The 25,086-nt window shown below is 47.0% G+C and overlaps 1 protein-coding gene across 1 annotated transcript in view; it reads right to left on the bottom strand.

The window, feature by feature from the left end:
* Nucleotides 1–24,878, bottom strand: part of LOC140722164 (NACHT, LRR and PYD domains-containing protein 12-like) — a 651,684-nt gene extending 626,806 nt beyond the window's left edge. Inside the window, exons 1-6 of the mRNA XM_073036957.1 lie at nt 24,751–24,878; nt 24,587–24,652; nt 17,548–19,315; nt 15,745–15,831; nt 15,419–15,589; nt 15,095–15,265 (exon numbers count right to left, since the gene is read on the bottom strand). Coding sequence (XP_072893058.1) covers nt 15,095–15,265; nt 15,419–15,589; nt 15,745–15,831; nt 17,548–19,315; nt 24,587–24,652; nt 24,751–24,856 — 2,369 coding nt within the window. The 5' untranslated portion in view covers nt 24,857–24,878. The remainder of the gene's footprint in view (nt 1–15,094; nt 15,266–15,418; nt 15,590–15,744; nt 15,832–17,547; nt 19,316–24,586; nt 24,653–24,750) is intronic.
* Nucleotides 24,879–25,086: the final 208 nt, after the last annotated feature.

Genomic DNA, 25,086 nt, shown 5'->3' with positions numbered 1-25,086 from the left:
AGCTTGAGGCTGTGATGCTCTGTGTAACAACGTTGGAACTGGAACTGGATGACTCGAGATCATTCGGGAAGCTGAGGGGGTGAGAGGAAAGACATATAGAGATGTATTTACACCCACGGTGTAGGGTACAGGAAACTGGGTGACAGAGAGGAAGGTGAAAGGGGGTAAACAGCCAGAAGCAGTGCAGAGACCCCTTGTGGCCGACCCACTCAATTACAGATAACGCACTTGGGTACTTCTGGATGGGAGGAGAGAGGTGCAAATGACCAAGCAGGGGAAAGTCTCACCGGTCAGGTCTCTGGCACTGACTATCGTTCTGTGGCTCTGAAAGGAATGGGGTGAGATGTGGTGAGCTTTATCGATAGAGTGTTCTTTTTTAGAGGAACAGAAAAGTGGTACTGTGGACGAGAAGGAGATTTCTCGATGGTATGTGGTACCCAGATTTACAACGCTGTGACCCGGATTGGGGAGAATGCCTTATGAGATTGAAATGAACGCGACCTTTTCTCCTTGGAGCGACGGAGGATGAGTGGTGAAATGATATAGGTGTGCAAGATAATGAAGGCCATTGATCGTGTGGATAGACAGAGGCTTTATCCGAGGGCTGAAATGGTGAGCACAAAAGAACATTGTTTTCTGGTGCTTGGAAAGAGGTACAGAGGAGCACTCAGGATCATTGTTGTACGCAGAGAGTGGTGAGTGCGTATAATGGGCCGCCGGCGGCGGTGGTGGAGGCGGAAATGATAGGGGCTTTAGTGATACTCCTGGATAGGTACAAGGATCTGGTATAATAAAGGTCTATGGGTAAATCCTAGGCAGATCTAAGATAAGGACATGTTCAGCACAGCTTTGTGGGCCGAAAGGCCTGTGCTGTGCTGTAGGATTTCTATGTTTCCATGTTTCTATGATCTTGGCACCAGGATATAGGAAGGAAGAGTGAGCCGGTTCTGCAAATTATGTATGTGCAGGCGTGCCCAAAATCATAAAGAACATTCAGTTTAACATGTGGCTAAAGAGTTAGATCTTTATATATGTGAATATATATAAAGAGGTCTTCATATATGTGAATCACTGCACTCTCTCCCACGGAATTTGCGACCTCTACCGACGAGGCGGTTTCATTACATTTCGTTTCAACTCAATGTGTTTAATTATAACTCTGTCACACAGAAATGCCCACGAATACAGCCAGGATCAAGCTGCTGAGCACAATACAAACAGTCACACACGGCACAAAGCACACAGTTGATGTCACAAGTTCACGTACACCTTAGCCAAATGTATTTATACTCAGTTTTTCACAACTCCTGATATTTAATCCTAGGAAATATCACTTTTATTAAGTCTGTTAGGATCACTACCCTTTTTTAAGAATGCAGAATGTCAGAATAATGGTAGAGAGAGTGATTTATTTCAGCTTTCATTTCTTTCCTCACATTCCCAGTGGGTTACAAGTTTACATACACCTCGGGTGAAGTCATTAAAACTTGTTGCTTAAACACTCCACAGATTTCATATTCGCATACTACAGTTTAGGCAAAACGTTGAAAACATTTGCTTTGTGCATGACATGTGTAACTCTTCCAGCAATTGTTTACAGACAGATTATTTCACTTTTCTTTGACTATATCACAATTCCAGTGGGTCAGAAGTTTACAAACAACAAAATAAAGCAGTCAAGACGTCAGAATCGAAATGTAGACCTCCACAAGTCTGATTCCAAACGCCTGAAGGTACCTCGATCATCTGAACAAACAGTCGAAGGCAAGTATAAACACCATGGGACCATGCAGCTGTCATACCGCTCAGGAAGGAGACGCATTCTGTTTCCTGCAGATTAAAGATTAAAGTACTTCGGCGCAAAAAGTGCAGTTCAATCCTAGAACAACAGCAAAAGACCTTGTGAAGATGGTGGAGGAAACAGGTAGACAAGTGTCTATATCCAAAGTAAAACGACGTAATCTGAAAGGATGCTCAACAAGGAAGAAGCTACCGCTCCAAAACCGCCATTAAAATCCAGGTTTCTGTTTGCAAGTGCACGTGGGGACAAAGAACTTACTTTTTGGAGAAATGTCCTGTGGTATTATGAAAGAAAAATTGAATTATTTGGCCATAATGACCATCGTTATGTTTGGAGGATAAAGGGTGAGACTTGCAAGCCGAAGAACACCATCCCAAACGTTAGGCATGGGGGTGACAGCATCATGTTGTGGGGGTGCTTTGCTACAGGAGGGACTGGTGAACTTCACAAAATATATGGCATCACGAGGAAGGAAAATTATGTGGATATATTGAAGCAATATCTTAAGACATCAGCCAGGGAGTTAAATCTTGGTGGAAAATGGGTCTTCGAATTGGACAATGACCTCAAGCATGTCTCCAAAGTTGTGGCAAAAATGATTCAGGACAACAAAGTCAAGGTATCCGAGTGGACATCACAAAACACTGACCTCAGTCCGATAGAAAATTTGTGGGCAGAACTGAAGATTGTGTGCGAGGCAGGGGGCCTACAAACCTGACTCAGTTACACCAGCTCTGTCTGGAGGAATGGAACAAAATAACAACCTATTGTGAGAAGCCGGTGGAAGACTACCCAAAAAGTTTCACCCAAGTGAAACTATTTAAAGGCAATGCTACCAAATACTAACAAAGTGTATGTAAACATCTGGCCCACTGGGAAAGTGGTGAAAGAAATAAAAGGCGAAATAAATAATACTCTCTACTATTATTCTGACATTTCACATTCTTAAAATAAAGTAGTGATCCTAACAGACCTAAGGAAGGGAATGTTTTCTAGGATTAAATGTCAGGAATTGTAAAAAAAAACTGAGTTCAAATGTATTTGGCTATGGTGTATGTAACCTTCTGCCGTCTGCAGTCAACTGTACGTGTTATGCATAAAACAGAAAGATAGCATTCATATGCAGATATCATTAAGATATAATCACGCATTATGTACATACACACACACACACACACACACACACACACACACACACACACACACACACACACACACACACACACACACACACACACACACACACACACACACACACACACACACACACACACACACACACACACACACACCTTGAGCCTCCAGGCACTTCTGCCTTTTGCCGAGCGAACTCTGTCACAGGCAATTCTGGGGATTATGAGTGAGAGTTGACGTCTGGAGTTACACCTCCCCCGTTACACCGGATATCTATCACCAGGATCTGAGCCTCTCCACAACTTTACAGGCACAGGCCGGTCGAATGCTTCCACACCACTTGCATCAGTGTCTGCAACTTCACCACCCATTCCCTGGCCTCCTCTCTCCTCCCCTTCCTTCCTCTAACGGCAGCACACAATCCGCTCACACACACACACACCATCTCCGAGAGACACACACGATTCAAGCCGAAAATCGTGTTGAATTTCGGCTTGAATCAACACGCCGAAAGGCTGGGTGTTGGTGAGTGGGGAGACCGGAGGAGGGAGAGGGTTTCGTACTTTTTTCGAATTCTAGTAGAGTGTGCTGCGATGGTGCGGGAGGTACTTCACATGTCTGACCCCGGGAGTATGATGGGATAATATTTGGGGAGCGTTGCTGGTTATGTGACCCTGGAAGTTTGTGATGCGACAGTGTGGGTGGAGCTTCACTCTGTGTATGACCCCGGAGTGAGTGCTGATACAGTGTGGAGGGCGCTGCACTCTGTGTCTAATCCCGGCAGTGCGTGATGGATCGTTGCGGAGGGAGCGTTACTCAGTGTATGTTACCAGGGAAGTGTGATGGGATTGTATGGAGTGATTCTCGCTCTGTCTTTGACTCCTAGTCATGGGTCAGTGGATTTCGGCGTTTAAACAGTCCAATCAGAGATAGTGAGCAGGAAAATGGCAACTTGCACGTTCTGCTCCAAAGGCTAAATCTGACCCATTTCTCTGACCTGCACTCTCCTCCCCTTCCTTCCTCTTGTCGCAGCACACCATTCATTCTCTATGATTCTCATGTGGGTGAGTGAGCAGCACGATGTCCTGTTCCATATAGGTACCAATGAAATCGGCATGCATGGGAAGGTGGTTCTGCAAAGTGAGGTCAGGGATTTTTTAATTAAATGAAAGAACAATAGCCCTACCCGCCCTATTGAGGCCGTCCCAGAAAACGGCAAGAATCAAAAGTTTGAGCATGATGCGACTGGTGCCCTGACCTGCGTATATTTAAAGGCAAGAAGCTTTAAAGAAAGGGCTGGGGAAATGAATCAACACATTGAATTATGACATTGTAGACATTGTTGAGAATGAGGGTGTAGAGGGAGCAAGCAGGAAATCACGATATTTCGGGATTCACTATTTTTAGACATGAGAAAGAGGAAGGAATTACAGGAGGAGGGGTGACATTACAGGGCTGAGAAAATGTCACCGCAGTGCACAGTCAGAACAGACAAGAGAACTCGTCTCGGTGAGGCTTTATCGGTGGAAATGAAGAATAAGCAATGTATGACGGTGATCATGGGGCTACATTATAGACCAGACAACAGTCCGCTGGATGAAGATGAAAAAAATCTGTCGAGAGATCGCTGACTGTTGCAGGAAAAGTAAGATTGTGTTAGGAGGTGATTTCAGCTTTCCACCTGTTGACTGAGTCCCATACTGAAACAGGACCAGTGGGACAGTGTTTGTCAAACATGTTCAGGGAAGATTCCGTAATAAGTACGTAGAAGTCCCAACGAGAGAGAACAACGCTTAATCTCCAACCAGGGCACGAAACAAGTCAGGTGTCAGAGGTTTTTGCAGGGTGTTCTTTGTATCCAGTCATGATGATCATAGAGGATAGGACAATACAGCACAGTACAGGCCCTTCGGCCGACAATGCTTTGCCGGCCATTAATCCATGCCTGACATAAATGGATAATACGAGGGATATAACATTAAGGTAACTGGAGGAAATTGTAGAGGGGATTTCCGATGTAAGGCTTTTTTTTTCCTTTCGCTTACACAGAGAATGCTCCGGGCTTCGCACATGCTGCCAGAGCTGGTGTACTTGGCTGAAAGATTCCGGGAGTTTAGGCGACACATGAATGAAAGTGAAATAGAGGATTATACAGAGGAGTCATTTGTTATATCTTGGAATAGGTTCAGTGACGGTGGGACTGGTGCAGAAAAGACGGCTTGCATCTGAACTGAAAGGAGAGTAATGTCCCAGCGGCAAGGTATGTTAGTGCTGCCCGCCAGGTATGGGTGGGGGGGGGGGGGGTGTAATTTTAATAACCAGGGGAATGCGAACCAGACTGCCAGATCACTGGAGAACTCACCTAGTGAGGTGTTCCCTGTCCAAAGGTTTTCGAGGAATGAATTAGTAGAGATCGCAAACTGTTGAACGAAGCAAAAGGTGATGAGAGGTGATTTTAACTTTCCAGATTTTGACTGGGAATCCCACACTGTAAAAGGACTGGGGAGAGTAGAGTTGGTCGAATGTGTTCCGGATAGTTTAGTACATCAGTACCTGGAAGTCTCAAACGCGGGAGTGCGCGATACTTGGTCTGTTTGTAGGAAACGAGAGAGATCCGATGAGAGACGTTTGCGTAGGGGACACTTTCCAGTCAGTGATCCGAATGCCATTAGACTCAAAGTAAATATGCATAAAAGATAGGTCTGGTCCGCTCATATGGGGCTGGACTACAACCAGGCGTGTTTGGTTACGGTGTAAGGTGCAGACATAAAGGGGGACGATGTGAAACTTCTTCACTCAGAGGGTGCTGAGAGTGTGGGATGAGCTGCCGGAACGAGTGGTTTATGTGAGCTCGATCTCGACGTTTAAGAGATAGTTTAGAAGGGAGGGGTATGGTCGGTATGGTCCCGGTACAGGTCGATGGGAGTAGGCAGTTTAAAAAGCTCGGCCGAAGGGCCTAATTCTGTGCTGTACTTTTCTCTGACACTTTAACTCTGACTCGTTGATTCCTTGGTCGCTGTTTCACAACAGACCACAGGATGATCACACAAAGGACAGAGTAAATTTCAGAAGTTGAATTATTGGACCTAAATTCAAAACGAAAATTGGCGGATATACTCGGGTATGTTTCGAGGTGGTTACAAACTGCCCCGCCCACTGCTCCAACCGCTCCCTCTCGCCGATCTGGGAAGAGGCCAGATGATGGATTGATTTGGAACATGCGGGTTGTTTTTCTGTGAGAATCGGGGCTCAGGTATTTGTGTCAGTAGCTGTCTGGCCCTGCACATTCTTCAGAACAGGGAGCGGCCTTTCTGCTGAAACCAAATCCAGCCTGTTCGACGATTCGCTCTCATTCGACTCTGAACAAAATCACTTTAATATTGTATTTAAGCATTTCTTGAATAGATTCGAATTGCATTCCTCTGAATGAAGAAGATCTCACAGAGGTAGTCAAAATGAGGTGTGTTGATAGCATAAATGCAAGCAGTCGGTTTCCACTGAGGTTGTGTGGAGCTACAAGCAAGAGGTCATGGGTTAAGGGTTGAAGATGAAAAGGTTAAGGAGACCATGAGAGGAACCATCTTCACTAGGCGGGTCGTGAGAGTGTGGAACGAGCTTCCAGCTACACATGTCCATGCGAGTTCGATTTCAACATGAAGAGATAGTTTGGATGGAAGGGAAACGGAGAACTTTGGCCCGGTACAGTTCGAAGGAAAGAAGCAGTTTAAGTGACTGAGCCGAAAGGCCTGGTTCTTGAACCACAGAACATTACAGCACAGAAACAGGCCTTTTGGCCCTTCTTGGCTGTGCCGAAACATGTTGTTGCCTATTCCCACTGATCTGCACCTGGGCCATATCCCTCCAAACCCCTCTAATCCATATACCTGTCCAAGTTTTTCTTAAATGTCAAACGTGAGCCCGCATTCACCACTTCATCTGTCAGCTCATTCCACACTCCCACCACTTTCTGCGTGAAGAAGCCCCCCCCCCCACGTTCCCTTTAAACTTTTGCCCCTTCACCCTTAACTCATGACCTCTGTTTTATTTTTCTCCCTGGCCTCAGTGGAAAAAGCCTGGATGCGTTCATTCTATCTACACCCATCATAATTTTATACACCTGTCAAATCACTCCTCTTTCTCCTACGCTCCAGGGAATAAAGTCCTAACCTATTCATCCTTTCTCTGTAACTCAGTTTCTCAAGTCCCGTCTACGTTCCTATGTCTCCTTGATCTCTGATTCAAAACAGAGGAAACGGGTTGATTAAACAAAGATCAGAAAAAGTTACCAGGAATTTAATTTTTCACAGCTTATATTCCCCAATAATATTCTAAGAACTAGTATATGTTCTGAAGTCTTTTCAAGCTGCCACTTCTTGCTACACCACACGCTGATCTTCGTAACCATGGTAACGCACAAAATTGTGGAGGAACTCAACAGGAACGGTAGCATCTTTGAAACTGATAAATAAGTCGAACTTTCGGGCCAAGACTTTCAGTGGGGAACTGGAAAAGAAGAGTGAAGACGGCAGATCATGGACTGATTTAGAAGATGCGGGTGGTTGTTCTGTGAAACTCGGAGCTCAGGGTCTGTGTGTTTTCATCTGCTGGACCCGCACATTCCTCGGAACTGGGAGCGTCCTTTCTACTGAAACCAAATCCAACCGGTTCTACAACTCACTGTCATTCAGGTGTGAAATCATTCACTTTTATAATGTATTTAACAATTTCTGCTGCAGGGAAGGCCGATAGAACCATTAATTTGTATTAAGAACCTGGGGTCTCGAACCCGCAAAGTTACCCGTTACAGTGTTGCGAGTGTTTGCTGCGAGTTTCCAGCATTTTACGTTCCCCTCGGACTCGCATCATCTGCAAGTATTCTACAAGTTTTTTCAGGATTCCTTCAAATAATTAGTCCGTGGCATTCCTTACTGCAACATTAACTTGGCTATGTTCCCAGTTACCGTTGACAGTAATTTTTAAATGTTTCCTGTAACCTTGAGGGTAAGGGGGAGGGAGAGGCTGATGGAAAGGAGGAGAGTGCGGTTTGATGGAGTGAGCAGGCGGAGGAGGGGCAGGATGAGTGTGTAGAAGTTGGAGAGGGGTAAGAGGAGGGTCGGGTGAGGGAGAGGAAGGGTTGTGGACGAGGCGGGCGAGTGGGAAGGGTGACAGAGAACTGCAGTGAGCAAGAATGGTGAGTGATTGGGAAGCATAAGAGAGAGGAATGAGTGAGGTGGGCGGCAAGGAGAGAGGGGGTGTAAGGGTACTGTTTGCATCTCGTGAGCACAATGCCACCAGATTCAAAGCAAATATGGAAAAGGGTATCTGCGTGGGTTGAGATTAGAATTTGGAAAGGAAAATTTTGATGGCATCAGAAATGACACTGTGGAAAGGACAGACCTTTTTCTGGCAAAGCCGTTCTAATAAGCGGGGACATACAGAGGTAAAATTTTGAGAGTATGAAGTATATATGTGCCTATCAGAATAAAAGGTAAGTGGTTTGAGGAAACTTTTTTTTGAGAGAGATGTTGAGTCTCTGGTTACGCGATAAAAGGATGATTTCACCGCAGTATTTTACCATACCCATACAGTACCACAGATTTTACCATACCCACCACAGTAGTTATGGGCAGCTAGGTAATGATTGAGTGTACGAAATGCAAGTTAACACTTAGAAAGTAATCAAGTGTGCTAAATGAACGCTTTGGGTGAAGGCCAGTACTAACGGATTATACAGATCAGAACAAAAGGATTGGAAGGGACAGTATTGGTCCTCTGAAGGATCAGAACAGTAAACCATACATGCAGCCAAAGGAGAATGGGGAGATGAAGAGATGGAAGAAATGGATTTACTGCATCTGAATTTACTCGGGACAAGGATACAGAGTGTGCATATGTCGTGAGGTCCTGGATCCTATGAGAATTAGAGCGGATCATCTGTTTCAGAAAAGGTCTAAAGCTCTGTGAGAATGTTATAGGCATGTGAGCCTGATATCAGTAGTGGGAAAGATATTGGGAGCTATTCTAAGGGATAGGATATATGAATTATTTGATGGACATTGACTGATTATGGATAGTCAGCATGGCGTCGTAAGTGGTTGGTCTTGCCTCAGTAATCTTATAGATATTTTTGAGGGTGCTACCACAAAAGTTGATGAAGTCAAGCCAGTGGAGATATTCTTCATCGAATTTAGAAGGGAATTGCCAAGGTATCGCATGAGAGGACTCCCAAACGGTCCAGTCACACGGCATTTAATAAACTGGATAAGACATTGTCTTGGTGGGAGAAACCAGAGAGTAGCAGCATGTGGCTACCTCTCTGACTGGGGGCCTGTGACTGCTGAAAAACTGCTGAGATTAGCGCTGGCTTGGTTGTTCTTCATCATCGAAAGCAACAATCTACATGATACTGTAGTTATTTGCATACAAATTTATAGACAATGTCAAGATTAGGGGCGTAGTGGATACCGAGGAATGTTATCATGTCTTGCAGCAGAAATTGGAGCAATTGCTGCACAAATGGTCTAAAAACGTCAAACGTGATTTAACACAGACAAGTGCGAGGTGTTACACTGCGGTAGGAACAATCATGGTAGGACTTAAGCAGTGAACGATAGGGTACTGAGGAGTGCGGAAGATCTAAGGGATCTTTGGTTACAGTTCCATAATTCATTGAAAGTAACGCGACACTTATATAAGGTAGTAAAAAAAAAACATTTTCAAACATTCGCCTTCGTGTGAGTTCTGTAAATCATCACGGCTGTCCGCGGTTTCAATGCGAAACACCTGTGGTGATGGAATTGACAGTGCGTTCGGGTATGGGAGGTTTTGGGCTCAGTAGGAGGGGCTGTTGGGAAAACATGTTCTTTTGGGAGCTGGTCGAGAATGGATGTGTTTAGTGAGAGAGCGTAGTAACGGGGGTGGTCAGTGGTAGACGCTTGTGGCGAGATCTGGTTCAACGGGTACTGCAGATGATTGGTGATTGGAAGAGGCTAATGAAAGAGTTGTGGTGTCTGTGTTAACGATCTGATGCCAAATATCTGTCTGTGTGGCTTCCTGAAGACATGGGCAGTCAGTGCGAGAGTGTGGTGAAACAGTCGTGACTTATTAGTGGGAGTCATATGAGGGGGCGCAGTGAGCGAACCCCAATGTGCGACACAGACACTGAAGTACTGGGAACAGGACTAAGATTATCCAGAAAGCAAGGGAACTCGGGACATGGACATGGGCACAGCAGCCTGGAATAATATTCCGAGCGAGAGACTGGACAGGGACCTGGAACTGAGTCTTGACTCGCGCTCGGACCCCGGATCTGGGCGAGAACGAGACGTGGCTATAGGACTGGACGTGGAACTCCTGCACAGGACGAGGCACATTGACAGGACGAGAACACAAAGCCTTGACTTGGACAGGACGCGGGAACTCCTGCACAGGCAGAGGAATCTCCACCATCGGGCTGGGCGAGGTACCCCTGGGCTGGAAGAGGCACCAGAACTGGGTGAGTACATGAAGGTCAGACTTGTACTGAAGCTCAGGAACACAGAACATAGAGCCAGGACCCTTCTTTGGGAACAGGACTTAGGGCCGGGACTCATAACCGGAACGCACAGCCAGGACACCTCCTTGGGAACAGGAATTAGGGTCGGGGCTTTACACGGAGTCAGGTTCTGCATTGTTCCTGTTGATTAGCGGTTCCTGTTATTCCACGATAGTAAATCTTGTTGGCAACCCAGGGCTTTTAAAAGTCAGTAATCGTCCCTTTTCATTTGCTTGCTTATTTTCTGCTTCATTGAAGGATTCCATCCTGTTAGTAAGAATCAATTTGGATTTACCAAACCCGTGCCACGGTTTTTCTAAAAATATAGCTATTGTCCAAATGAATGCATATACAATTCATTCTCTGCATTTCTATTTGCTGTGTAGAATGTGCTTTGATCCTTGGTTAGATTTTTCGAGACACATTCATTCAATTCTTCCGGTTCGGACCGTCAACAATGAGATCAGAACCGCTTCATCTACTTTGCCTCTGCCTTTCAAACTTATATATCACCCCGGTAGATTCCGTCACTATTTCTATATTTCAAGGGTAATCGATCCCTCCCTCCAAACCTTCCCACAGAACTGAAACTCAATAGCTCTCAGCATTTATGATGGAAGTTTCTTGTTTAATTGGCTAGAAAAGTAAACATGACAGAAATAATAATGTTTAATACTGTGATTTATCTTTCTGAAGCAAAATTGACAGGCACACGTTAGGTCTGTAACAATAACTGACGCATCAATGCCGCTTTCCGGAAAAAGTTAGTGTCATTCTTTTTCCATTCATCCAATGGGATCACAGGTGATAGGCACGTCTTACACAGAAACATGGAAAACCTACTGCGTAGTACAGGCCCTTCGGCCCACAAAGCTGTCCCGAACATGTCCCTACATTAGAACTACCTACGGTTTACCCATAGCCCTCAGTTTCCTAAGCTCCATTTGGCCATCCAGGAGTTTCTTAAAAGACCCTATCGTTTTCGCCCTCACCACCGCCGCCGATAGCCCATTCCACGCACTCACGACTCTCTGAATAAAAAAAAACCTATCCCCGACATCTCCTCTAAACCTACGTCCAAGCACGTTAAAACTATACCTCTCATGTCTTGTCTCATCCACTTAATTTAATATCCCTCAGCAGAGAGCAGCTCCTTCAATTATGGAAGCAGTGGATCAGCTGCATGAACCTCCTGCTGAACCTTTCACACTGCGGAATATCAATATCTACGAATCGACATTGATCGTTCTGTTCATAAAATAACGTGGAATTCCTTTTTCCGTCATACAGTTAGCATTGAGCATTGGGAATGTATTCATCACCTCACAACGTTGATGGAAATTTGAATTCAATTGGAATAAATCAACAGAATAAAATCACTCCTCCCACTTTGTCTGGGAAGTTGGATCCACAGGGACATTTCAGTAGTTTCACTCGGGATGTTCAGGTGTGTAAACCTACGGCCCGGTCTGCTCCGGACCAACAAAGGCTTGACCTACTGCAAGTTCTATCTGTATTTGCACAGCTGTGTACAGTCTGTCGTTGCTGATGTTTACACTATATAGTTACTGTTCTGCAGATTTGCTAAGTATACCAGCACAAAAAAAAAATTCTCGGTGTTATGCGACAAGTAGGTACTCTGATAATACATTTTACTTTATGCTGGTGGAACACAGCAGGCCAGGCAGCATCTATAGGGAGAAGCACTGTCTACGTTTCGGGGCGAGACCTTAAACGTCGACAGCGCTTCTCCCTATAAATGCTGCCTGGCCTGCTGTGTTCCACCAGCATTTTGTGTGTGTTGTTGTTTGAATTTCCAGCATCTGCAGATTTCCTCGTGTTTACACTGATAATAGATTTTACTTTGGAATTTGAACTGGAATGTCGAGGCTTTGAAGACGTTATCAGGGCATGGACTATCAGGAGAGTTCGGATAAACTCGGGTTATTTTCTCTGGAGGGGAGGAGAAGGAAGGTACAGATTACAAGTTCATGAGAAACATGGACATAGTAAACGGAGAGTATATTTCTCGCAGAGTTGAAATGTCAAACAACAGAGGGCATACATTTTAAGTTAGACGTGACAATTGCAATGGGGATATAGGGGTAGGTCTTTTTTTAACGCAAACTGTGGATCGTGCCTGGAATAAGTTGCTTGGGATGGTGGGTGAAGTAGGCATATTAGGGATTTTGAAGAGATATTAATATAGGCACAACTGTTTACATTAAGTTGAGGAAGGTTTAGGGGAAGTTATTTTTTAATAAATTTCCACAGAGAGACGGGAAGTCAGGAATGCCCTGCCGAGGGTTGTTATGGAGCACATGCATGAAGAACAATTAAGAGACTCTCAGAAAAGCACAGGGACGACAGAAATATGGAAGTTTGTAGGCTGTGAGTGGGGAGAGGTTCGAGGTAGTTCAGGCGCAGGGGAGGGATTTGGGTGGCTGGAGCAGGTAGAGTGCGGGGGTCAGCGAGGAGACTTCGGCAGGAGAGCCGAGTGAAGACAGCGCAGTTGCGGGTGGTGGGAGAAGGGAATGTTTCGGACATGCAGAGTGTGGGCCGGTGGTGGGAAGCAAGGAGAGTTCGGCAGGAGAGCCGAGTGAGTACAGCGCAGTTGCGGTGGTGGGAGAAGGGGGTGTTTCGGACACGCAGAGTGCGGGGGTCAGCGAGGAGACTTCGGCAGGAGAGCCAAGTGAGGACAGCGCAGTTGCGGTGGTGGGAGAAGGGGGTGTTTCGGACATGCAGAGTGCGGGCTGGTGGTGGGAAGCGAGGAGAGTTCGGAAAAAGAGCCGAGTGAGGACAGCGCAGTTGCGGTGGTGGGGGAAGGGAGTGTTTCGGGCATGCAGAGTGCGGGCCGGTGGTGGGAAGCGAGGAGAGCGCAGTCGCAGGAGGTGGGGAACGAGATCCTGGGCATTATACTCTTAGGGCAGATACATTCCAGATTTTTAAGAGACTTTCATAGGCGTGGGGATGATGCGACAATGGAGAGTAATGGGCTGTGCAGTACAGAAGGGTTTGACACCGCAGCAGCGAGAGAGCGTGGATATGGTGGGCGCAAGATGAGCGCGGCATGCTATAAGAAGGACAGTAGGCCCGTGCCAGGTGCAAAGAGTGAACCCAGGCGGATAGGCGTGCAAGTTGAGCAGGCGGATTGGGGCGGGAGAGCGTGGGGAGTTAGCGAGGAGAGCGCGCGTTAGGGAGCGAGGAGATAATGGGAGAGGTATCGAGCGAGGAGAGCGCGGGAGGCAATCAGACTCTGTGAGACTGTCCTTCATATGGCTGGAGGGAGATGCTGCTGTGCCGTGAGTGGATCAGGACCGCTGTCTACGTGCACTGGGTGCGCGGTTCAGAGGGAATCTCAGGTCTGTGTTCGTTTCTCTAGTCTGACTCATCCGGCAGGGAGTTCCAGCGGTTTATTGATTTCATCGTGATAAACGTAAATTAAACAATGTGTGAGCTGCTGACGTGCGGGAATAAATAAGCTGCTCCCGACTCACTCGCAGTCGCACACAATTAACTGACCGGCGACAACGAGTGACAGGTTGAATAATCAGTCCCGTTTCTCACCGTCACTCTGTATCGAGGAACCGATGATTATAAAATCACACCAGGACAGTGTCCGAGATCGCTGCAGACCCAGGGTTACTACCAAGGTACTTGCTAATTTAACATCATTATAGAGGCAAGACTGCCGAATGAACTGTCCTCAGACCAAAGTGACAAAAACGATCCCCTTCCCGGATAATCCCTCCCGGGACAGTGGTGTTCCAGACTGACAATGGCTTCCGATGTAATTCCTGTCTGAGTAATTATCCGGTTCCCCTTGGCGAAACCTGCAATAGGACATCCGGCGGAAGCAGGGCCGCTGCACTGTGGACGGAAACTCTCGCTGCGGGACTGTCTCTGACGTCAAGTCACGCTCCGCTGGAGCCGGAGTCTATTGGAAATAATTCTGGAGCACGGCCGTTAATGGCGACAGTTAAAGGTAAAACCGGGAAGTCTGCCTGAATGTCCCCATTAGACGGGCGAAAATGTTCACAAATTCCGATGGTCAAGTATCACTCTCAGTCCGGGTCTGGGTTCCTGGAGAGACCTCAATTCCTTCTCCCCGGTTTGACTGAACATATTCCCCACCAGCCTGAAAAAGATGGGAGAATAAAGATGAAATAAACAGATTATACAACAGTGTTAGTAACAGGGGACTGGGGTTAATGTTTAAAGAACGCTGACAGACAAATAACACCAGAAAACGCACGCATCCGCTGTTTGTTAATCATATTGAACCTTAACCCTTACACGATCCGCTCCAGACTCGGGAGTGCTAGTATAAGGAGGCGAAGAGCGGGGATAGATCGGTCTGTGAGCCAGTTTGATTCCAGGTTCAGCCACGTTAGTAATCGGTTTGTAATGATAGCTGAGACGAGATCCTCGGCACCAGAATCTGATAGATGGACACCAGCCAGCCTGGAGGTGAGAGAGAGAGAGAGTGAGGGTGAAGGACACAGAGAGACAGGAGACGGTACAAATCCTCAGTGTTTATCAGTTACACAATTACTGATCACATTAATGTTCAGTGTCAGACACACAGTGACTGTAAGCACAATCTCCCACAGTATGGCACTTACCACAGTCTCTGAATTTTACATTCCGGGTTCCTCAGAGCCGCAGACAACAGTTTCACCCCTGAATCTCCCAGTGTATTGGCACTCAGGTCCAGATCCGTGAGTGATCGATTTGTAATGAGATCGCTGGCGAGATCCTCAGCCCCAGAATCTGTGAGACCGACATTGTTCAGCCTGGAGATGAGAGAGAGTGAGGGTGAAGGACACAGAGAGACAGGAGACGGTATAGATCCCCAGTGTTTATCAGTAACACTATCACTGATCACATTAATGTTCAGTGTCAGACACCTAGTGACTGTGAACACAATCTCCCAGTCTGGTACTTACCGCAATTTCTGTATTTTACACTCCGGGTTCCTCAGAGCCGCAGACACCAGTCTCACTCCTGAATCTCCCAGTTCATTATCACTCAGGCTCAGCCCCGTCAGTGATGGGTTTGTACTGAGAGCGGAGGCGAGATCCCCGGCCCCAGAATCTGTGAGACCGACATTCCCCAGCCTGAAGATGACAGAGAGTGAGGGTGAAGGACACAGAGAGACAGGAGACTGTACAGATCCCCAGTGTTAATCAGTAACACAATTACTGATCACATTAAAGTTCAGTGTCAGACACCCAGTGACTGTAAACACAATCTCCCACAGTCTGGTACTTACTCCAGTTCCTGTATTTTACACTCCGGGTTCCTCAGAGCAACAGACACCAGTTTCACTCCTGAATCTCCCAGTTTATTCTTCCCAACTCTAAACACAAACAGACAAGTTGATGAACAAAGTGATTCAAACCGTGGGTCTGAGGGAATTTCTCTCACTCGGATATTTCAGGAAACATTAATCCCTTCGGTAAATCACTGATCGGAGTTCCCATCACTGTTAATGTCCCTCACTGCCCAGCTCCAGGGGATTCACCCAATGTCAGTAATTTAGTCTGTCGGATGACACTGTAAACTCCACGTATTTTGTCTCATTCCCTGAATGTTAGAAAAGTGTTCCTGACCTGAGTGGTTCGGAAGGAGCAGTGTTGAAGGGTGGGAGGAAGTCCCACAGTGAGAAAGATTTGTGAATGAGGAATGTGTCGATGGGAGATGGTGGGGGAGATCCCACCTGAGGTAAAGGGATGTGAAGTCTGAAGCTGCAAAAGGAAGGGGGATGGGGTAGAGCGATCCGACAGAAGAAAGGAAAACACATCCTACAGAAGGAAGGGGATCTGGAAGAGATCCCAGAGGAGGATGCCGATGGGAAAAGATAATCCTACAAAACGAAGCAATTCAGAAATAGATTTCAGGGGAGGGGTGCGTCTGAACTGAGCTCCACAATCGGTAGAGGAGATACCCGAATGGGATCTGGGTATCTGCTAGTGAGCCGTCACACGGTTAGACTGATGGTGAGAGTCACACACGGGAAAGGGTGGGGTAGGACAATCTCTCAATGGTATTTCTTTCCTTCTCACCGGGGCAGTCTGCTGATGGTCTCTTGTTCCTGACAGGGAAGGCTGTGTGAAGCTCTGAACCATCTGCTGCAGTCAGTGTCGGTCTGGGTGTCAGTAACAGTGAGAAGTAAGATTGTCAATGGACGTGTCACAGGCAGCGAGAAACAGGGCCATTCCTGTGATTTACTACCATTAAACCAATGGCCGTTATTCACTGAAGTCACCAATATCCCACAAAGCCTTTATAGCCTTGGGTAATTACAGACCAGCCCTGTAGTTATTTGTCACATTATTTGATTTACTGCAATTTATATATTACCGTATAGCAATTACAGTACGGAAACAGCCACTCGGCCATTCTAGTACGTGCCGAACACTTACTCTCACCTAGTCCCACTGACCCGCACTCAGCCCATAACCCTCCATTCCTTTCCTGTCCATATACCTATCCAATGTTTCTTTCAATAACAATACCGACCCTGCCTCTACCACTTCTACTGGAAGCTCGTTCCACACAGCTAATGCTCTCTGAGTAAAGAAATTTCCCCTCGTGTACCCTTAAGCTTTTGCCCCGTAACTCCTCTTGTTTGAATCACCCCACTCTCAATGCAAAAAGCCTATCCACGTCAACTCTATCTATCTATCCCCTCATAATTTTAAATACCTCTATCAAGTCCCCCCTCAACCTTCTACGCTCCAAAGAATAAAGACATAACTTGTTCAACCTTTCCCTGTAACTTAGGTGCTGAAACCCAGGTAACATTCTAGTAAATCTCCTCTGTACTCTCTCTATTTTGTTGACATATATCCTATAATTCGGTGACCAGAACTGTACACAATACTCCAAATTCGGCCTTTCCAATGCCTTGTACAATTTTAACATTACATCCCAACTACTATACTCAATGCTCAGATTTATACAGGCCAGCATACCAAAAGCTTTCTTCACCACCCAATCCACAATTTTACCAAATTTGAAACAACAGAATGGATCAGATTCATAGTTCAGAGTGAGAGATAAATCAAGTTACCTCAACTCCTGGCACTTGTGCAGCCCATGTCCCAGCCGCTGGATTCCTTCACACTGAATGTTGCAGTTCTCCAGGTTGAGATCTTTTATTGTATCACAGAGTCCGATGACATGAGACAGGACCGCGCAGTCAATCGGGGTCAGTGTCATTCCACTGAATGAAAGTGTGTCCACGGATTCTAGTGCGGACTGAGCCAGTCCACGATTCTGAGACTCAAACACGTAGTGCAATGTGTTCAGGAGGCGCCTTTTACCAGTTTCACTCCATGTGTTTCCACTCTGGCGTTTAACCTCCTCCTTCACCCAGTCAATCACCCGGTAGGTTGTTTGATGCGCAAATGGACCCAGAAATTCCTCCAGTCCCCGAGCTGTCATTGGGTTGGAGAGACCAGCAACAAATCGAAGAAATACCTCAAATCGCCCATCTGTCGTGTTGTGGGCTTCAGTGAGGAATTTCAGGATATCCCCGGGATGTGGATTCAGGAATTGTGCGACTGCAGCTACAAACTCTTGGATGGTGAGGTGTGGGAATGTGTACACCACGCTCTGGGCAGAATCCTCTCTCTCCAAAAGCTCCATCAGGAACCCGGACAGGAACTGTGAAGGCTGCAGATTGAACTTGATCAAATCTCCATCTGTAAACACAATCTTCTTCTCGGACACTCCTTTGAAGGCCATCTGACCAACCCTGAGTAACACATCACGGGGGTTCTCAATCTCACGGCCGTGGTTTTTCAGCATGTTGTAAGTATAGTAGGAGTACAGTTGGGTGATGGTTTTGGGAACTCGCTGCGGGTCCCTAACTCTTTGTGTGAAGAAGGGGCCCAGTGCCAGAGCGAGGATCCAGCAGTAAGAGGGGTTGTAGCTCATGGTGTACAGGATCTCGTTCTCCTTCACGTGTTTGAAAACAGCTGCTGCCACTGTTTGATCTTCAAAATACCTCATGAAATATTCCTTCCGTTCCTCACCAACAAATCCCAGGATTTCAGTCCAAACACTGATCTCAGCCTTTTCCAATAAATGTAATGCAGCGGGACGGGAGGTCAGCAGCACTGAACACCCTGGGAGCAGCTTGCCCTGGATTAAACTGTACACAATGTCAGACACTTCACACCGCCACTCGGGATCTGGGCACTGGTGCTGGGGTTCTGTGTCTCTCCGACTGTCCTCAAAATCGATTCTGTGCTTGAATTCATCCAAACCATCGAATATAAACAGTAATCCCTCTGGTTTCTTCCAGACCTTTCTCAGTGAATTCCCAAAGTATGGATACTGTTCCAGAATTAGTTCCCTCAGGTTTATTCTGCAGTCAATGGAGTTTAAATCTCGGAATTTGAAACAGAAGACAAAGTGGAATTGTTGGTATATTTTCCCTGTGGCCCAGTCGTAAACAATCTTTTGTACCAGTGTCGTTTTCCCGATCCCCGGGACTCCGGCCATTGCTACCGAGCATCCCGAAGTTAATCGTGTGAAGAATCTTTTCATTTTGTCCCGAAAACTATGTGAGTAACTATTATGAAATAGATTAGCAATGTGGATTTTCTCCAGCTCTTTACGGAGATGTTTCTTTCTCCACTCCTCGTGGTCTCTGCCTCTTGCCAGCAGCTCATGTTCCACCAGTGTCCGATCTCGAACAGTAGAAATGACCGTGAGCTCAGAGTATCGATCAACCAGCTGGAAAACCTTCACCTTCTCCCTCATCAGGATCGTGTTCACTCTCAGTGTTTCAGTCTGTGTCCGCAGAGTCTCCATGTGCTTCTGTCGAACATCTGAGGACGGACAGAAGTAGGTGGTCAAAACCTGATCTGATGAACACGGAACACCCACTTATTTCCCCTAATTTTTTAAAAAAAGGCATTGTTTGGGTGAAATCGGGAAATCAGAGATAAGAGTGTGTGAAAATGAACGATGTCCCAGAAAAGTCTCTGATCTCATTCAGATCCGCTGTTCGTGTTTGCAGGTTCCCCGGTGTTCCAGCGAGCATCAAGTGGACACGTGATTCTGGAGAGGAGAGTGTTGTGTGGAGTTGGTGGTTTCACTGCTTTGACTGCTCAGCTTCTGCTGAACTCTGCAACACTGCAGATGGTAGCAGTGGGTGTGGGGGTTGTACCGTTTTGGATACTGTTTGTGGGGATGACCTACCAGCTACAAGTTGCAGTGGTGGCGTCTCTGGCACCGAGACTGGATCCTCAGCTCAGATGTGAAGGAGGGAAAAGAGGAGAGAGTGAGTAGACAGATGTCGTGGTCCAAGTTGGGACCAATGACGTGGATAGGAAGAAGGTGGAGGTCCCGCAAAGAGTGTTTAAGGATGTAGGTGCAAAATTGATGGACAGGACTTTCAGGGTTGCAATCTCAGGATTAGCGTGCGCCGTGCTAGTGAGGTTAGAAATAGGGAGATAATGCAGCTAAATACGTGGCTAAGGAGTTGCTGTAGGAGGGAGGGCTTCATGTTTCTGAAAGATTGGGCTTTGTTCCAGCGAAGGTGGGACCTGTTTCGACGGGACGTGTTGCACCTGAACTGGAGGGGGACTAGCATCCTTGCGGCAAGGTTTGCTAGTGCTGCTCAGAGGATTTGGACTAGACTTTCGGGGGAGGGGAACCAGAGTGTCAGAGCACATCCTGAGGTGTTAAAGGATACTGATCATGCGAGAGCTGCAAGTATAGTACAGCCGGATCTAACATATAAAGAGTCTTTGAGGAAAGAGAAGCAGGATAAAGTGTATAAAGGTAGCAAGGCAGAAGGGCTAAAGTGCGGGTATTTCTTTGCAAGAAGCGTCAGGAGCAAAGGTGATGAACTGTCAGCTTGGGTACACACATGGAATTATGATGTAGTGGCCATTACAGAGACTTAGCTGGCACCAGAGCAGGAATTGATTCTCAATATTCCCGGATTCCAGTGCTTTATAAGGGATACAGAGGGGTGTGGGGAGGAGGGGTGACATTATTGGTCCGGGATACTATTACAGCTACAGAAAGTTTGGGTAATGTAGCAGGAATCGCTTTTGAGTCAGTATGGGCGGGGGGCAGGAACAGGAAGGGAGCAGTTACTCTATTGGGAGTATTCTATAGGCCCCCTGGTAGCAGCAGAGAAACCGAGGAGCAGATTGGGGGGGGGGGGGCAGATTTTGGAACCGTGCAATAATAACAGGGTGTTATCATGGGTGACTTTAACTGCTCGAGTACTGATTGACACTGATTAGTTCTGATGGTTTAGATGGGGCAGAATTTTTTAAGTGTGTCCAGGACGGATTCCTGTCACAGTATGTTGATAGGCCGACTAGCGGGAATGCCATACTAGATCTAGTATTAGGTAACGAAACGGGTCAATTCACAGATCTCTCAGTGGGTGAGCATCTGGGGGACAGTGTACACCGATTCCCTGGCCTTTAGCATTATCATGAACAAGAATACAATCAGAGCGGGGAAGATTCTTTTTTAATTGGGGAAGGAAAAGTTATGAGGCTATAAAGCTAGAACTTGCGGGTGTGAATTGGGATGATTTTTCTTTGCAGGGAAATGTACTACGGACATGTGGTCGATGATCAGGGATATCTTGCAGGATGTTAGGGATAAATTTGTCCCGGTGAGGAAGATTAAGAATGGTAGGGTGAAGGAACCATGTGTTTCAAGTGAGGTGGAAGAGCCAGTCAGGTGCAAGAAGGCAGCATGGTTCAGGAAGCCACGATGAGATGGTTCGATAGAGGAACAGAGTGTAGCAAGAAAGGTGCTTAAGAAGGTGCAGAGGAGAGAAGAAGGGGGCATGAGAAGGCCTTGGCGAGGAGGGTAAAGGAAAACCCCAAGGCATTCTTCAATTATGTGAAGAACAAAAGGATGACAGGAGTGAAGGAAGGACGGGTTAGAAATAAAGGTGGGAAGTTGAGCCTGGAGGCTGTGGAAGTGAGCGAGGCTCTCAATGAATACTTCTCTTTGGTATTCACTAATGAGATAGAAACTGATGACGCTGAAGACAATATGAGTGAGGTTGATGTTCTGGAGCATGTTCATATTAAGGAAGAGGAGGTTTTGGTGTTGTTAAAATACATCAGGACGGGTAAGTCCCCGGGGCCTGACGGAACATTCCCCACGAGGCCAGCGAAGATATTGCGGAGTGTCTGGCTAGGATCTTTATGTACTCGTTATCCACGGGAATGGTACCGGAGGATTGGAGGGAGGCGAATGTTATCCCCACGTTCAAAAAAGGTAGTAGGGATAGTCCAAGTAATTATAGACCAATTAGTCTTACGTCTGTGGTGGGTTAACTGTTGGAAAAGATTCTTACAGATAGGATCTATGGGCATTTAGAGATTTATGGTCTGATCAGGGACAGTCAGCATGGCTTTGTGAAGTGCAGATCGTGCCTAACAAGCCTTATATAGTTCTTTGAGGAGGTGTCCCGTCATATAGATGAGGAGAGTGCAGTGGATATGATCTACATGGATTTTAGTAAGGCATTTGTAAAGGTTCCACACGGTAGGCTTATTCAGAAAGTCAGAAGGCATGGGATCCAGCGAAGTTTGGCCAGGTGGATTCAGAATTGGCTTGCCTGCAGAAAGCAGAGTGTCATGGTGGAGGGAGTACATTCGTTTTGGAGGTTTGTGACTAGTGGTGTCCCTCATGGATCTGTCTGGGACCTGTACTTGTCTTCATTTTTATTAACAAATTGGATGTTGGGGTAGACACTTGGTGGTGTTGTGAATAGTATAGAGGACTGTCGCAGAGAGACATTGATAGGATACAGAAGTGGGCTGAGAAGTGGCAGATGCAGTTCAACCCGGAGAAATGTGAGGTGGTACACTTTGGAAGGACAAACTTCAAGGCAGAATACAACTTAAATTGCAGGATATTTGGTAGAGTGGAGGAGCAGAGTGATCTGGGGGTACATGTCCACAGATCCCAGAAAGTTGCCACACAGGTAGATAGGGTAGTTAAGAAAGCTTATGATGTGTTAGCTTTTATAAATCGAGGGACAGAGTTTAAGAATCGCGATGTAATGATTCAGCTCTGGTTAGGAAACACTTGGAGTACTGTGACACGTTCTGGTCGCCTCAACTAGGAAGGATGTGGAAGCATTGGAAAGGGTACAGAGGAGATTTACCAGGATGCTGCCTGGTTTAGAGAGTATGGATTATGATCAGAGATTAAGGGAGCTAGGGCTTTACTCTCTGGAGAGAAGGAGGATGAGAGGAGACATGATAGAGGTATACAAGATATTAAGAGGAATAGATAGAGTGCACAGCCAGCGCCTCTTCCCCAGGGCACCACTGTTCAGCACAAGAGGACATGGCTTTAATGTAAGGGGTGGGGAGTTCAAGGGGGACATTAGAGGAAGCTTTCTTTACTCAGAGAGTGTTTGGTGCGTGGAATGCGCTGCCTGAGTCAGTGGTGGAGGCAGATACACTAGTGAAATTTAAGAAACAACCTGACAGGTATATGGGGTAATTTAAGTTGGGGGGGATGTTACATGGGTGGCAAGGTTTAAAAGTCAGCACAATATTATTGGCCGAAGGGCCTGACAGTTGTATACTATTCTGTGTTCTATATTCTATGCTTCTTCTTTGACTGACCGGAATGTCTGTTTAGCAAACTCATAGATTTCTCCAGGTGCACAGCCGAAAACCTGGACGGTAAAAAGGTGTTCTGAAAAAAGCAAATGGTTATCCGTCCGCCAACCACAACTCAAGGAGTGTCGCCTGAACTCTGACAGTCTCGAAACATGCCTGTAAAGACAGGTATTCAGGCTCTCAGTGTCATGGTCCGGTCCGTGAAATCAGCATTCAGGTTCACGGTCCGGTCCCGTTCCTTATTCCAGGTTTTCCGGTTATCTCTATTTTCTGTTGAGGCAGCTTATTCTCGTTTGGGCTGGCCTCATAAATAGCTTCGGGATTCATCCTCTGGCTGCTGGATTTCTCCTGTCCAAACCCCCTGTCTGTATCCCTTCCCTTCAATTTCCGCCTGGAGACCTGCCTTGCCTCGCCTTGCCTCGCCTCGACTCTGCCTGGAGCCTTTCCTTGTCTTGCCTGTGTCTGGAGCCTCGCACTGTTTTCAACTCTCTGTCTATGTCCACGCCTTCGCTAGGTCGGTTCGGCCGATTTGCCGCTACCTAGCGTTGGGAACTATGGCGTCGTGTTCAGCGTTCTGCGTAATGAGTCCCGGCCTTGCGTCCCGTACCCAAGGAGGGGTCCAGGCTCTGTGTTTTGTGTAATGAGTCCCGGCCTTGCGTCCCGTACCCAAGGAGGGGTCCAGGCTCTTGGTTTTCTGTAATGAGTCCCGGATTTGCGTCCCGTACCCAAGGAGGGGACCTGCTCTGTGTTCTGTGTTATGAGTCTCGGCCCTACGTCCTGTACCCAAGGAGGTGTCCCGGCTCGGTATTCCATGTTCCTGTCTCTTCCTCGACTAAAGCTCGAGGTTCTTGTCATGTCCATGTGCCTCGCTCAACACAGGAGTCCGTTGCCCAGCCCGGTGCTGGGACTCCCTCGTCCTTTGCTGGGGTTCCCTTGTCCAGGAGTCTCACGTCCAGTCCTGTTGTCTCTCCCTCGACCAAGGTTCTGGGTTCTCATTACGTCATATGCCTCGCTGAGTACAAGAGTACCTTGCCCAGCCCTGTGCTAGGATTCTCTCATCCTGTGCTAAGTTTCCCTTGTCCCGTCCAATAGTATCTGGTCCCGTCCTGTTGCCTCTTCTCGTCCTGTAGCCTCGGCTTGCCCTCGCGTTGTTTTGCAGTCCGAGCCCGAGGCAAGACCCAGGTTCTGGGAACTTGTCCAGTCTCTGGCTCGGAGTCCAAGGCCAGACTCCTAGTTCCCAGTTCCATGTCCTGGTTCCGCTATCCTTGTCAAGTCCTAGCCCAGGCCCGGAATCGTTGTCTCGTCCGGGGCCTGTGTCATGTCCAGCGTCCTTTCCTCCCCATTTCCCTTGCTTCCTTCTCAGCCTAGTCCTGGTAGTTCAGTGTCTGTGTCTTGCTTTTGGGTCCACTCCCAATGCCCCCCCCCCGTATGACTCTCAGAGCGAAATAAAGACTTTGAAATGTCCTTTCCATCGCTTACCTTTCAGATGCTTGGGCACTTCAGATAAACCCCGCTCAGTGTCCATGTAGGCGAACTGGCCGTCACCTGTTCAAACAGATTAAACTGCATGAGGTCTGTACTGTGTAATACTGGAAATTCATCAGCATTTACATCTGCAACACACAGTGTATTGTTCACCCTACCACGTTCCCGTATTTCATTCAGTATTCTGCTCAGCTTCGGTAAATGGTGATGTAGTTTCACAAAGGATTCCCACATCACCCTCCGGGCCCCCGGACCCTTCTCCATCACCAGATCCAGGAGGAGTTTGGAAGCGCCCGCTCGGTTTGCCTTCTCCGCCAGCTCAGTCACGCTCTGTAATGAACAATGGGGAATACATTGAGTAGCGGAGGGGTGGGTACAAATCTACCCTGAACATGGACTGACCCACCACATCCTACTCACTGTAGATCACTCACAACTATTGAAGTGTTCATAGCGGGGTAAAGATTTTAAAAGATGCGAGCGGGGCCAGTCAG

This window comes from Hemitrygon akajei, unplaced genomic scaffold (genome assembly GCF_048418815.1).
Source record: "Hemitrygon akajei unplaced genomic scaffold, sHemAka1.3 Scf000071, whole genome shotgun sequence".
Classification (NCBI taxonomy): domain Eukaryota; kingdom Metazoa; phylum Chordata; class Chondrichthyes; order Myliobatiformes; family Dasyatidae; genus Hemitrygon; species Hemitrygon akajei.
Note: the sequence above shows the minus strand (reverse complement) of the source record. Positions and strands in the feature narration are given on the sequence as shown.